The 14,833-nt window shown below is 36.4% G+C and overlaps 1 protein-coding gene and 1 long non-coding RNA gene across 2 annotated transcripts in view; one reads left to right on the forward strand and one right to left on the reverse strand.

The window, feature by feature from the left end:
• The window catches only part of LOC144958628 (kunitz-type serine protease inhibitor BmKTT-3-like), a 3,821-nt gene extending 3,450 nt beyond the window's left edge, over positions 1-371 (reverse strand). The window contains exon 1 of the mRNA XM_078890725.1: positions 78-371. Coding sequence (XP_078746851.1) covers positions 78-168 — 91 coding nt within the window. The 5' untranslated portion in view covers positions 169-371. The remainder of the gene's footprint in view (positions 1-77) is intronic.
• Positions 1-13,170, forward strand: part of LOC144958629 (uncharacterized) — a 14,220-nt gene extending 1,050 nt beyond the window's left edge. The window contains exons 2-3 of the long non-coding RNA XR_013642485.1: positions 990-1,104; positions 12,982-13,170. This is a non-coding gene — a long non-coding RNA (uncharacterized LOC144958629). The remainder of the gene's footprint in view (positions 1-989; positions 1,105-12,981) is intronic.
• Positions 13,171-14,833: the final 1,663 nt, after the last annotated feature.

The raw sequence follows: 14,833 nt of genomic DNA on the forward strand, positions 1-14,833 counted from the left end.
GACCCGTTAAAATATACCGTCAACGGAGATGCATAAAAACACTACGATATTATAATTATAATATTATCACAACTTACCGTCGTCCGCCTGAGCAACTTCAAGAAGAGCTATGGTCGTAACCAAGAACAGGACATATGCGGTAACGAGCTTTCTTCCAATACCTGCCATCTTTACAGTTAACAGTATAACACGGATACAAAATTGCTTTCTCTTTATATAATAATGTTCAAGCCCTCAAACGTGCGACTACATCACACTTGTTTGTATATAGAATTAATTTGCATATTATTTAACCTTTAACCGCCGTATTCCGAAAAAAACAATCATTCAACAATCTTTGGGCCAGAATAGTCGTCCTTCAAATTATATCGAACCGATCGATTTAAACGACCCTCCAATCCCCCCCCCCCCCCCCCCCCCCAAAAAAAAAAAAAAAAAAAACAAAAAAAACAAAACAAACTACCGTATCCCAACTGTGACCTCGAGAGGTCTCTGAGAAATCTCAGGTTTGAGAGATATTTTTGCCAGGAGGGAGGTCATTTAAATTGATCGGTGTCTGAAAGACGAATTTCTCTACTTTCCAGAGTAAGGCAGTTAACTTGTTAACTACAAGTCGCGAAAGACGTATGCAGATCTGCCTAGTATTACGAAAATTTCGTAGAAATACGAATTTTTGGCTCCAACTACAGAACAATATTCGCTTCTTTGACTAAATAAATCTTGTTGAAAAGGAAAATTGAGCTTTCATATTAAAATTGAGCGTTTAGCGTAATGTCCACTAAACGTGCTCAAAGCGCCTTACAGAGGTGCAGAAGGTCCCTGAGAGAGAGAGAGAGAGAGAGAGAGAGAGAGAGAGAGAGAGAGGGAGAGAGAGAGAGAGAGAGAGAGAGAGAGAGAGAGAGAGAGAGGGAGAGAGGGAGGAGATGGGGGGGGGGGGTTCTTCTCTTGTCCTCTCACCATATATGACATAGACTTGTCTACATTTTTAGATCAAAGGGATGTATGCCGCAATTAGGCAGGTTCTTCACATTTCACACACAGTTTCGACGAATACTTGGTATGTGTCATCATCAGTTAGAGAAACTGATCAGCAAGTTCAAAGAGGTGAGTTTCATTCTTTGTGTCTTCTCATTAATATGTGAAATGTCGGTTTATAGAAAGAAACGTTGATCGTCTCCACAGAATACATTACGAATCAGAGTAGGGGGAGCTTATTTTATATACTGTTATTACGCCGATTCCCGACTGCTGGACAATACGATTTGTCATTTTTTAAATCAGCTAATTGGGTGTGGCATTGAAATGGACAGTTTTAATTAGTGGATTGAAGATTGCGTAAGTAGTAATATACAAAGCATGAGAAACCTTTGTTATAGGATTTGAGCCTGGTGACGTCCTCGCAGAGTACGCTCTCGAGACGGGTCCACACTTAACTTTGAGTAACGAGTGCCCAGTTGTCCGCGTATACCAGCCTCAGGGAAGACTGGTCACTCGTTACTCAAAGTAAAGTCGTGTGGACCCGTCTCGAGAGCGTACTCAGCGTGGACGTCACCAGACTCAAATCCTACTTCGACAAGTGGTACCTGAAGATGAACACTTCGAAAACCGTGGCCACTGTATTCCACCTATGCAGTGGCTGGCACAACCGCAAATGGAACGACCTCCTCGGGGACCAGCTACTTCCAGGTGTAAAATGAGTACATGGCCGTTCGTTGTCTCTGGTGGGGGGGGGGGGGGGAATGTAATATCGCCTGACTGGCGTCATGTCTCGTCCTTCATGTTTAGTGTTGCTGTTGGCTTTGGACCCCTTGTAAAGCGCTTTGAGCACGTCTAGTGGATATTGCGCTATATAAGTGCTGTGTTATTACTTTTTAAGTCATAATTTTTGTAAATTTTGAGTCAGGGAGAGGTAGATGAATAATAATAGAGCATAGGTAGGGTGCATAGGTAATGCACTCTAACCTAACTATGCCAGTCTTTTTTGCTTTTGTTTTTTTCTCCGCAACCGTTGACGCGACATCACCAGCGACTTGACACATGAGATTTGGGATTGACAGATGCGAAAAAGCCTTGACTACGTGATGTCTGACAGGCTATTGACAGGGTATTGATATCAAGACAAAAAACTGGATGTAACCTTGAATTATAGTCTACAAAAAAAAAAAAAAAAAGAAAAGAAGAGAGAGAGAGAAAGAGCTGAGGGAGGGAGAGGGGGGGGGGGGTATGCGGGAGCGCTGTCGATTTATTATTATTATTATTATTATTATTATTATTATTATTATTATTATTATTATTATTATTATTATTATTATTATTATTATTATTATTATTATTATTATTATTATTATAACGTTTGAGATGGAGCGTTATTTCCGGCTGGTGGACTTTGTGAGTATTTTAATTTAACACAGAGCATCAATGAATTTGACGTTAGTCAACCCGTTGTTATTGCTTTTACTTTTAGACAGCCATTTTTATAATTAACTTATCACTAAATTATATCAATCAGACTATAAACATTCGAAGTTACACAGTTTTGTGTGTTAGTATGTTATACCCCGATGGAGATGTCGTGAGTATTTTTCCAATTCGCATAACATCACTACATTTGCAATCATATTTAATTTTAAAAGCAACGTCGACCATGGAAATTTTTCCATTTTGTGCACAATAAAGATTTGTTATTTATCATCATAAGCATTCTTCTTCTTCTTCTTCTTCTTCTTCTTCTTCTTCTTCTTCTTCTTCTTCTTCTTCTTCTTCTTCTTCTTCTTCTTCTTCTTCTTCTTCTTCTTCTTCTTCTTCTTCTCTTCTTCTTCTTCTTCTTCTTCTTCTTCTTCTTCTTCTTCTTCTTCTTCTTCTTCTTCTTCTTCTTCTTCTTCTTCTTCTTCTTCTTCTTCTTCTTCTTCTTCTTCTTCTTTCTTCTTCTTCTTCTCTTCTTCTTCTTCTTCTTCTCTTCTTCTTCTTCTTCTTCTTCTTCTTCTTCTTCTTCTTCTTCTTCTTCTTCTTCTCTTCTTCTTCTTCTTCTTCTTCTTTCTTTTTCTTCTTCTTCTTCTTCTTCTTCTTTATTATTATTATTATTATTATTATTATTATTATTATTATTATTATTATTTTATTATTATTATTATATATTATTATTATTATTATTATTATTATTATTATTATTATTATTATTATTATTATTATTATTATTATTATTATTATTATTATTATTATTATTATTATTATTATTATTATTATTATTATTATAAAACAAATCGACAGTGCTCCCGTGGCAGGTAGTCGCATCCACCCCCCCCCCCTCCCCACACACACAGCCCTTTTTCTTTTCTTTGGGGGGGGGGGGGGGGAGGGGTTTGTTTGCAGACTATAATTCAATGTGTTACATCCACTTTTGTGTGTTGGTATCAATGCCCACCTCTGTCATCACTTAGTCAAGGCTTTTTGGCATCTGCCAATCCCAAATTATGTTTGTGTCAAGGTCGACCGTTATGTAGCGTCAACGAGGAGAAAATAAAAAAGAAGTACAACCAAAAAAAAAAATAGAAATTAAATTATAAAGGTTAATAATGATAATAACTGTCATATTAGGCCTATGTCATTACATTGGAAATTACGAAAGTCGGAAAACTGTTTTATTTTGTATGAAATCCATTATAAATTTTATGGTGATCAAGAACGAAACCCTTTATTCATCTACCTCTTCCTGTCTCAAAATTTATAAAAATATTATTAAAAAAAAAAAAATAATACCACAGCATTTATTTGGCGGAATATCCACTAGACGTGCTCAAAGCGCTTTACAAGGGCCCCCAAGCCAACAGCAATACTAAACATGAAGGACGAGACATGACGCCTGTCAGCCGATATTACAATTTTTTTCCCCGAAAAAGTGTACTCATTTTTCACCTGAGTACGGTGAGAAAATGTTAGTAAAGAGCCTATTCCAAGGACTCAACTCTGCGCCACTCAGAGCGGGTCTCTAAACCTTGACCTTCCGATCCGAAAGCGAGAGTCATACCACTAGACCCCATCACAGAACAGGGGGGGGGGGGGGGCACTGTTATGTCGGCCACATAGCCTAACTATTAATTAATATTTATTTATAATTTCATCAATTATTGGAGTAAAAACATAGTTCTTGCTATCAAACCTATTGTATATTTGACGCTGATCACGAATCCGACGTCAAAACAGCGAAAATCCGGGGAGGGGGGGGGGGGGGAATTGTCCAATTTTTTATACTGCCACGCCCCCCAATCGCCTGTCGCCTCGAAAAATATTAAGCAAGGCGGGCTTTTCGAGCGACTGACCGACCGTCCCTCTGCTCGTCGGCCTGGTATTTGGCCACACCTAGGACTTCATATATACAGGACTGATCGCCACCCTCTTACTCAATCCTATGGGGCTGTTCTCTATAGATGTTACTGGGCCCACACATTGCGTTTTCACTCCGATTTGCCTGATCGGCGATCGTCCCTTGATGAGATCTGTGCGTGTATGGGCCCTCTTAGTGAGTTGTCGTTAGTTGTGCTCAAGGAAATATATATCCTGTGATAATCGTCTGCTCAAATAAGATAACTAATAAATTAAGAATTCTCGAAATAAATAAGTCTTTAAGTGTTTCCTGAAAGTGAGTTCAGTAGGGACGTCACGAAGGGATAAGGGTTTAGTGAGAATTACTCATAAACGCCGATGGCAAAAAATAATAACAAAGACCCGAGTGACGTCATCTTCGTTCTATATATAGATAGAATGAAGTTGACGTCACTGAGGCCTTTGTTTTTGTTTTTTGCCATCCGCGTTTATGAGTAATTTTCACTAAACTGTATAAACCAGATTATAAACGTTTAAAGTTACACAGAGTTTTGTGTGTTGGTCCGTTATACTTCCGGATGGCAATGTTGTGAACTTCTTAGCCAAGCGCATACTATCTATAAGTAAACGATGGCTATGCTCGAATCCAGCGAGTGTCATACCACAAGGTCACATAGCTGCATTTATTATGATAAATTATATGAAACTTGGGTTACTTTTATAGATGGAACGAAACGACGTCACTCAGGTCTTTGGTATTGTTTGTAGCCAGCCATTTTATGAGTATCACTCACTTGTATTAATCAGACTATAAACATTTAAAGTTATAGATAGAATGAAGTTGACGTCACTCAGTGACTTTATTATTGTTTTTCGCCATCCATGTTTATGAGTAATTCTCACTAAACTGTATTAACCAGACTATAAACGTTCGAAGTTACACGTAGTTTTGTGTGTTGGTCAGTTATATTTCTGGATGGCAATGTTGTGAGTTTCTTAGTCAAGAGCACAGCATCTATAAATAGTTTTGTGTTGGTAAGGTATAGATAGTATGCACTTGGATAAGAAGTTCAAAACATTGCCATCCGGAAGTAAAACGGACCAACACACAAAACTGTGTATCCATGATCGTGTATAGTCTGCTCAATACAGTTTAGTGAGAAGTACTCATAAACGCGGATGGCAAAAAACAATAACAAAGGCCTGAGTGACGTCATGTTGGTATGTTTAATTTGGCCGACGGATGTTGTGAGTATCTTACCTAAACGCATAGCATCAATATTTACTGACTAAGAATCATTCAAATCTGATATTGTGTTACCGGGGTGTTATGACATAGATACAATGAAGATGACGTCACTCGGGTTTTTGTTTTTGTTTTTTGCCATCCGCTTTTGTAATTCTCACTTAACTGTTTCCTCCAGACTATAACAGTTCATAATTATACAGAGTTTTGTGTGTTGGTCCATTATATTTCCGGATGGCGATGTTGTGAGCTTCTTAGCCAAGCGCATACTATCTATAGTCTGATTAATCGTAGCTTGGCCTTCGTAAAGTTATGGCCTGATACTGACGAAAAAATGACGTCAAAATGCCAGTCTTTTTGCCACAAAAGAAAACAAATCGTGAGTTGTATTCAATAGTTCAACCAATGAAATAACTTGTTTCCATGAGCTCTACTAACGACAACTCACTAGGCAGTGCAAAAACCAAATAATGACGTCAACTGCCAGTCCTTTTGGATTTCAGTATCAGGCTATAACTTCACAATGGCTACGATCGTAGCCATCGTTAACTAAAAGCCTGACATTGACCAAAAAATGACGTCAAGAGACCAGTCTTTGGCCACAAAAGAAAACAAGTCGTGAGTTGTATTCAATAGTTCAACCATGAGCACTACTAACGTCAACTCACTAGGCGGTGCAAAAACCAAATGATGACGTCAAAAGACGAGTCCTTTTGGGTTTGTGTCAGGCTATAGATAGTATGCGCTTGGCTAAGAAGCTCATAACATTGCCATCCGGAAGTATAACGGACCAACACACAAAACTATGTGTAACCATGAACTTTTATAGTCTGGTTCATACAGTTTAGTGAGAAGTACTCATAAACGTGGATGACAAAAACAATAACAAAGACTTGATTGACGTCATCTTCGTTCTATCTATAACTTAACGATGGCTACGGGTAAACCCAGTTTAGTGAGAATTACTCATAAACGTGAATGGCAAAAAACAACAACAAAGACCTAAGTAAGTGACGTCAACTTCATTCTATCTATAAACGTTTTAAGTTACACATCGTTTTGTGTGTCAACTATAGAGTTTTGACCTTTTATGGATTTTCGGGCCCAGGACTAGCCAGACCTTGGTGGGACGGCTTTCCCCGAGGTTACAAATATACGATAATTGTCAAAAAGGGTATTTTTACACTCCAGTTATACAGTTTCCTGTAGATTGAACGATGTTGATGTCACTCAGGTCTTTGTTATTGTTTATTGACATCCATGTTTATGAGTAATTCTCACTAAACTGCACACTATGTGCGCTTCCTCAGAAGCTCACAACAATACCATCCGGAAGTATATCGGACCAAAACACAAAACTGTGTGTAACATTGAACGTTTATATTCGGGTTAATGCAGTTAAGTGAGAATTACCCATAAACACGGTTGGCAATAAACAATAATAAAGACCTGAGTGACGTAAACTTCGTTCTATCTATAAAAATTATTGTGCAACTGCACCCAGTTATAATTTGTATATTTCGTGACCTCAAACAGAGCCCTCCCATGATTGGTTTTCCTCGTGGTCTGAAATTCCAAAATAGATCAAAAACTCTATTATTATCTAATTATATATTAAAAAGGATTTTAAAACATTTTCATTATCAAATCTTAGAAAGATTTGACTTTTCAAATTTAAGTGGGTGTGCACTTAAATCAGTCAACTAACGGCCTCGGCCAAAACGCGTATTTAAAAATTTGGCCAGAAAACTCGTCCTTCAAATATCGATCGATTTAAATGACCCTCATCATCTTGTAAAAAAAAAATAAAAAAAAAAAAGAAAAGAAAAAAAAATAAACAAAAACAAAAACAAACAACAACACAACAACAAAACAACAAAAACAAACAAAAACAAGACAATGAAACTCCAATCTGGGACCTTGCGGCCAACTGAGAGCTGTCGGGACGTTACATTTAACGATTTTTCTGGCCAAATTGTTAAATACGTGTCCTTCCCATAGGTGTATATAGTATACAATTTATACATCTATTGTCTTTCCAGAGTATGACACTGCAGCGGTTAACAGACATTTGAATTACCGTCTAATTATTATTATTAGTAGTATGTAGTATGAAATGTACGTTATACGTTATTTTACAGTAGGGCATGATTTGGGCATTGTTACCTAATATGTATTTGATTGGTGTGACAGTAATGTAGGACCTGAATGTGTATTGTGTTACTGGCAAGACGAAGGATGTTTAATTATAGCTTGCACAGCTTGTACTTTATTGTTTAGACAGTGAATGATACGGCTGTGTTATATCTTATGTAAGTATGTATGTATGTATGTATGTATGTATGTATGTATGTATGTATGTATGTATGTATGTATGTATGTATGTATGTATGTATGTATGTATGTATGTATGTATGTATGTATGTATGTATGTATGTATGTATGTATCTATGTATGTATGCATGCATGCATGCATGCATGCATGGATGGATGGATGGATGGATGGATGGATGGATGGATGGATGGATGGATTGATGGATGGGTGGATAGATGTATGGATGAAGGGATGGATGGATGGATGGATGGATTGATTGATTCATTATACAACGTGTACTTGTTCGCAGTCAACCACACACACACACACACACACACACACAACACACACACACAGACAGAAGAGAAAGAAAGAGAGAGAGAGGAGAGAGAGAGAGAGAGAGAGAGAGAGAGAGAGAGAGAGAGAGAGAGAGAGATAGATTTTGATATATAGAAAGACAATATAAACTGGTGCGTATATTATTGTCATTATAAAAAGAACAAAACCTTTATCATCTACGGTATTCATTTCATTGGAGACCGATGTGGGCACCAAGGACACTTAGACAAACACGCTTCTCAGACAGTCCAGAAATCTATGTGTAAACTAAAACGTTTCTAATAGAATGATCGAGAAAATCGCGTGATAACTGGCTACCCATTTGGCGGTATGATGAAAACAATAACAATGATCAGAGAAAGGTCGATTTCATTTACGTCATTGTTTATAAACAATCAACTATGATTGTCAAAGCACGTGTGAAGGTGTGTCCCAAATTTCATGTTTTGATTGGTCAAAAAAATCGACTGGTTTATAAATAGCCTTCAATAGTCATGATGTCATTTCCCTCGTAATGACGCATGGTAACTTGGTAACTGGCTCTAAACTATCGGAACAATGGCGGACGCCCTTATGAAATATTTCTCCGACGAGCAGAAAAGTGTATCCAGAGGAGAAAAACATTATAAATACGGTCATGTTTTGACTCTGATCACATGACATATGAAAAGTTCTCGCCAGCATGAAGAATAAAAAGTACCCATTGTTTAAAACCAGGCTTCTCGCCGTTGCTGGGCGACGTGACATCAGACTTTTGAATCCTATTCTCAGGTTTTATTTTCCGTGTTGTTATGGGCTCACTGATGTAATGGAAATAGTAGTAACGAAGTTGACGTCACTCAGCTCTTTGTTATTGTTTTTAGCCAGCCATTTTTATGAGTCGTTCTAACTAAATTCTATCAATCAGACTTTAAACGTTCAAGGTTACACATGGTTTCGTGTCTTGGTACATTATATCCGGCTGGCGGATGTTGTGAGTATTATACACAGCATCATATCTTCAAATCAACGCCGGTTAGTCTCCATGACAATGCTAAATCAGGCTTATTATTATTGCGCTCGATTATCAGACCTGCAAATATATGTACATCGTTGGAGATCCGGAGTGTTTTTTTTTATATACCAATCTGATATAACCTATAGATAGAATGAAGTTGACGTCACTAAGGACTTTGTTATTGCTTTTTGCCATTCGCGTTTATGAGTAATTCTCACTAAACGGCATTAACCAGACTATAAACCTTTAAGGTTACACATAGTTTTGTGTGTTGGTCCGTTATACTTCTGGATGGCAATGTTGTGAGCTTCTTTGCCAATCGCATACTATCTATACTTTAATACAATTTTCGAATTCGCAATACGCACAAGCACGCTTCTTTTTTTTTTTTTTTAAATCTAATTTTAGTGACATTTTAACGCTTTATAATCTGACGTCACAAATCATAAATGTAAATTTGATATCATCACGCTGTCCTATTTTTGGGAGAGGTAAAATAATAGTTAATCTAATACGGGGCTATGTGGTCTTGTGGTATGGCACTCGCTTTTGGATCGGAAGGTCCTGGGTTCGAGCCTCGCTTGTCACATAACTGAGTCCTTGGAAAAGGGTCTTTACTCACATTCTCTCACCATACTCTGGTGTAAAATGAGTACCTGGCCATTAACAGCGTTGTCTCTACTCTGTCTGAAAAAAAAATTGCAATATCGCCTAATATGCGTCATGTACGTTCTACATGTTACGCGTTGCTGTTGGTCAGGGACCCCTTGTAAAGCTCTTTGAGCACGTTTAATAGATATTGCGCTATATAAAAGCTCAAGTGAAATAACAATGTCCTCAGATTCCATCAACCATCTTGGGTCCATAAATTCAATTACATAGAGCTTTTCCAATATTCTCAATAGCCTTCACAAATGTTCATTGCCTCGCCTCCAAACGCATGCAATATGGAACCAAATCCCCATTTCATATCGTACAAGTTGCCTGTTAGGAATCCTTTCTGTACTAGCATTCTTTAATTAGAAAACCCCTATATTCCTCTCCTTATAGTCTGATGTGGGGGACGCTACAGCTAAGTTGGTAGAGCACTCGCTTCACACGCAAAGGTACCGAGATCGATCCCCGGTGCAGTCGAAGATTTTTTTTTCTGACCCACCCAGCAGTGATTGGGTAGCTGGGTCTGTTAGATCTGTCGGAAAATGAGATAGACTAGTGTCCTATCAAAAGGGTAGCAAGCAATTGTTATTGTCCGTTTCACGCAATAGAAACCGTGATAAACTCCGGCTTCATGGGCTGAACTGAACGGCTCTTAAATTAAGGACTACTTTATTGTCAGATTTTCCTCCACACCGAATTCCAGTGGGATAAAAATTATGAAAAATTACTTATTCAAGAGAGCCAAAATTTTGGGTTTTTCTATAGATGGAACGAAGATGACGTCATTCTGGTCTTTGTTATTGATTTTTGCCATCCGCGTTTATGAGTAATTCTCACTAAACCGCATTAACCAGACTATATACGTTCAAGATTTAACACAGTTTTGTGTGTTGGTCTGTTGTACTTCCGGATGGCAATGTTGTGAGCTTCTCAGCCAAGCGCATGCTATCTTTTGTTTTGTTAAAACATTTTTTTTTTACTTTTACCGTCATGATCGAATCGAATAAAGAGGGATTCGGCACTGTATGGCACGGAATATTATTATTATTATTATTATTATTATTATTATTATTATTATTATTATTATTATTATTATTATTATTATTATTATTATTATTATTATTATTATTATTATTATTATTATTATTATTATTATTATTATTATTATTACAACAACATTCTTTGGTTGTTTAATGTCGCACTGGTACAACGACCACGGCTTAGAGAATAACTATAATTTGGATTTACTCAGGCGCGTCCTTCAGCTACTTGAGTGGAACACTAAAGATCTGATTGAAATGGGACATTGGCTTTTTGTTTCTTTTTCTTTTTTTTTTTTTAAGTTTTGTTTTTATCCTTTAATATCGGGTTTCAGGCTGACTCGAACGTGACTTAACAATAATTTCGTTGTTTTTTTTTTTGGTCACAGTAGATATGTGACTCCAGTACGCCCAGTTTGTTATCTGCTGTCTATTTTATAACAGTTTAGTCTTCCTTTTCTCCTCCTCCTTCCCCTACCCTCCTCCTCCTCTTCCTCTAACTACTACTACTACTACTACTACTACTACTACTACTACTACTACTACTACTACTACTACTACTACTACTACTACTACTACTACTACGATCATCATCATCACCATCGTCGTCGTCGTCGTCATCGTCATCATCATCATCACCATCATCATCATATACACAGTTGGTGAGTGACCTGTTTTTTGTTGTTGTTTTAAATCATAGTAAAATTTGTCAACATACTCTTATCTCATCTGATGAGTTTCAGTATATTTCCATGATATTTTCAGTCAGGAAATGTTCACAAAGACATAATATCATTATCTAGCATTGTCTCGAAATTCTGTGATTATTTAAAATATTTTGCAATCAACTTGATTTAGATTGCCAGAAAGAAGTGGCAAACTATCAAATTGAGATAATCTGTAGAAATAATACCTATAGTTATACCAATGTCTCTTGAGATATTTACCTTGAATATCCAGTATATAATAAACGCTGAGACCAACACCCTCAATACATGATAAAAACTGTATGTTGATTATACACTCATCCCCCCCCCCCCCCCCCCCCCCCCCCCTATTTCAGTCATCTTCATGTATACAATCTCATGCCTCATGTTACATTTGATTTCTGTGTTTTAAAAAGTTATTTTTACTATATAAATTAATTTTTCATAGATTAAAAACAACAAACCAAACAAATCCATACATTTAGAGAAATATGTGCTACAAATGGTAGATTATGTTACGATTTAATATCAACTGTAACATCACATGCTCCCATCTATCAAATTTTACTAATATTATTACAAATCAGCTACATAAAGAGATTCATCAGTACTTTTATCCTTTTGATACTTGTCAATATTTTAGAAAAGGATAAAATGTACTTAGAAGAAATATGATAGACAAGATTTATTCAAAACCAAGGAAGCAGGTTTCTTTTGCCATATTAATCTTGACTTCCCTATGTAAATGTTTCTTTCAAGTGTATAACAAGCTCACAGGGCATTTGTATAAAGAAACAGGATCCAATACCAATAAAATGGAGAGATCACTGCCTAAATTTACATACAGGAATATGCATTGATTTTAACTTGTATTAGACACTGTCTTTAGAGAAGAAAAAAACGTTAATAAATAAAATCTTTACGAACTATACAGTAAGCTGCTTTTAAAATTAGGAAACGCTCGAAAGCAAAATATGGTCTTCACCACCGTCCTCTTGTCTCTAGATTATAATTGATAGGTCAATAAAGCTGAGAGGTTTTATAAAGAATATAGAAGAAGAAAAAATTAATTCCAATATATTATATATATATATATATATATATATATATATATATATATATATATATATATATATATATATATATATTTAAAACACAGAAGGGTCCATAGTCATATATGAGGAATTCTATAAGATAGAGTAACAAATGAACGCCATTTTGATAATCGTGAAGGATAAGACTCGATGATGATGATTATGATGATGATGATGATGTGATGATGATGATGATGATGACGACGATTTTTCAATAACATTCATTTATAACATTGATATAATAATATTTTATTCATTCCCCCTTAGATAAAATGCATTGAATGACAAAGTAGAAGACTGTCTGGACAGTTGGCCATCCATGACAGGATGTTCCAGGGTTTGTTTATTCCAACAAGTACAATGCCTGATTTGGTTTTTATTAAATAATAATACGTAAAACAACGTCAATCGCTTGATTCTATGAATATGTTTGGTATGTTTCTTCATTTGATTAGTAGCCTGTATTGTAACAGCTGAAAAAGTCTTAATAAATATTGGAATGTAACATCTAATGATTAAATATAGTCTAGTCCAAGTCATGGCTTATTTTGATATTTTAGTTAACATCAATTGAGACATTGGACTTCTGGGTTTGTGTGACACACAACTTTTGCGTTTTGCAAATCTTATGGTATTTTGTTGAAAACAGTTTTGTTCTTTTACTAGGCAGTGGTGATAATCTCCGCGGATCCGCGGAATTCTGGGATTTTGGGATTTTCTTTGACATGTTCTGCTGTTTTTGCAGTCATCATCATTGCCTTTTTCACCTTGGGTCAGGGTATAGGCCACAGACAAACAGTTTCCATTTTTCTCTATCTTGAGCTAACTTTTTTTTTTTAAATCTCGTTCCATGTCTTATCACTTCTCTGTATAAAAGGCTTCTTTAATTCTTCTCCAAGTTACCCCAGGCCTTCCCCTTGATCTTCTGCCCTGAGGGTTCAAGTCCAATACTTTCTTTGTTATAGTGGAGTCATTCTTTCTAAGGGTGTGTCCAATCCACCTCCATCGTCTTCTTTCTCTTTCCTCTCCTCATGGTTTCTGTTGTGTTCTTTTCCATATTCTTCGTTCTTAATTCTATCCATCCATTTTATTCTGAGTAGCTTACGCATGCACCTGTTTACGAAAATCTGTATTCTTGTTTCTGCAGTGTCAAACATTTATTTTCTATGAACAACGCTCAGATGGCTCCACGACAGAACGATGAAAATATGTCTTGTGTCAGATTTTGACACTTGTGCTCATTTGCATGAATTTTGGTGACACTTGCACTTTTATGACTGACGTCGGCCAGTGGTATCCTTGGATGAATAGATGTTTGGTAGGGATTGGAAAGGAAAAAAACAAACAAACAAAAAAACAATTCATAACTTCTCTCTCTCTCTCTCCATCTTTCTCTCTCCCTCTTTCTCTCTCTCCTTCTTTCTCTCTCTCTCTGTCTCTCTCTCCCTCTCCCCCACCTTCTCTCTCTCTCTCTCTCTCTCTCTCTCTCTCTCTCTCTCCCCTCTTCCCCCTCTCTCTCTCTCTCTCTCTCTCTCTCTCTCTCTCTCTCTCAACCACCCTTCTATCTTCATGTTATGTTTTTAGAAGTCATCTTGTCATAGAAAGCCTAGGTTAAGTACCACAATAAGCAAGCGAGATGATGATTGTGAGCCTTTAGAATTTTTTTCTGGAAAGGACAAGTCATTAGATATTAACAAAAGAAGTATATTATATAATGGTAAGTAACTATCATAATGTATATTGTAATTTTTGCATTTCGGCTTGAGTTTTTCCCGATTGACCGATGGACCGATGCATTTTTCTCCTTTTTGACAAACTGCCATTCTCATCACTGACGAGGACATTGAATTAGTAATTAGTATTCCCATGCTCAATGTTTAAATTTAAACATTTTTATATTCCTAATATTTTAAAGGCTTCCAGCAGTGTTTGTGTACCACCATCTGAGACAATATCTGAGCACCTTGAAATTACCAGCACTTCACAGTGATCTTGTGCAAAAATAAATAAATAAATAAATAAATAAATAAAAAATAAATAAATAAATAAATAAATAAATAAATAAATAAATACATAAGATTCCCTTTATTCAGCCCATAAGGAAAGTTTGTCTCTAGGG

The sequence above is a fragment of the Berghia stephanieae genome, chromosome 13 (genome assembly GCF_034508935.2).
Source record: "Berghia stephanieae isolate SIO BIC M18660-M18661 chromosome 13, UCSD_Bste_1.3, whole genome shotgun sequence".
NCBI classification, from domain to species: Eukaryota; Metazoa; Mollusca; class Gastropoda; order Nudibranchia; family Aeolidiidae; genus Berghia; species Berghia stephanieae.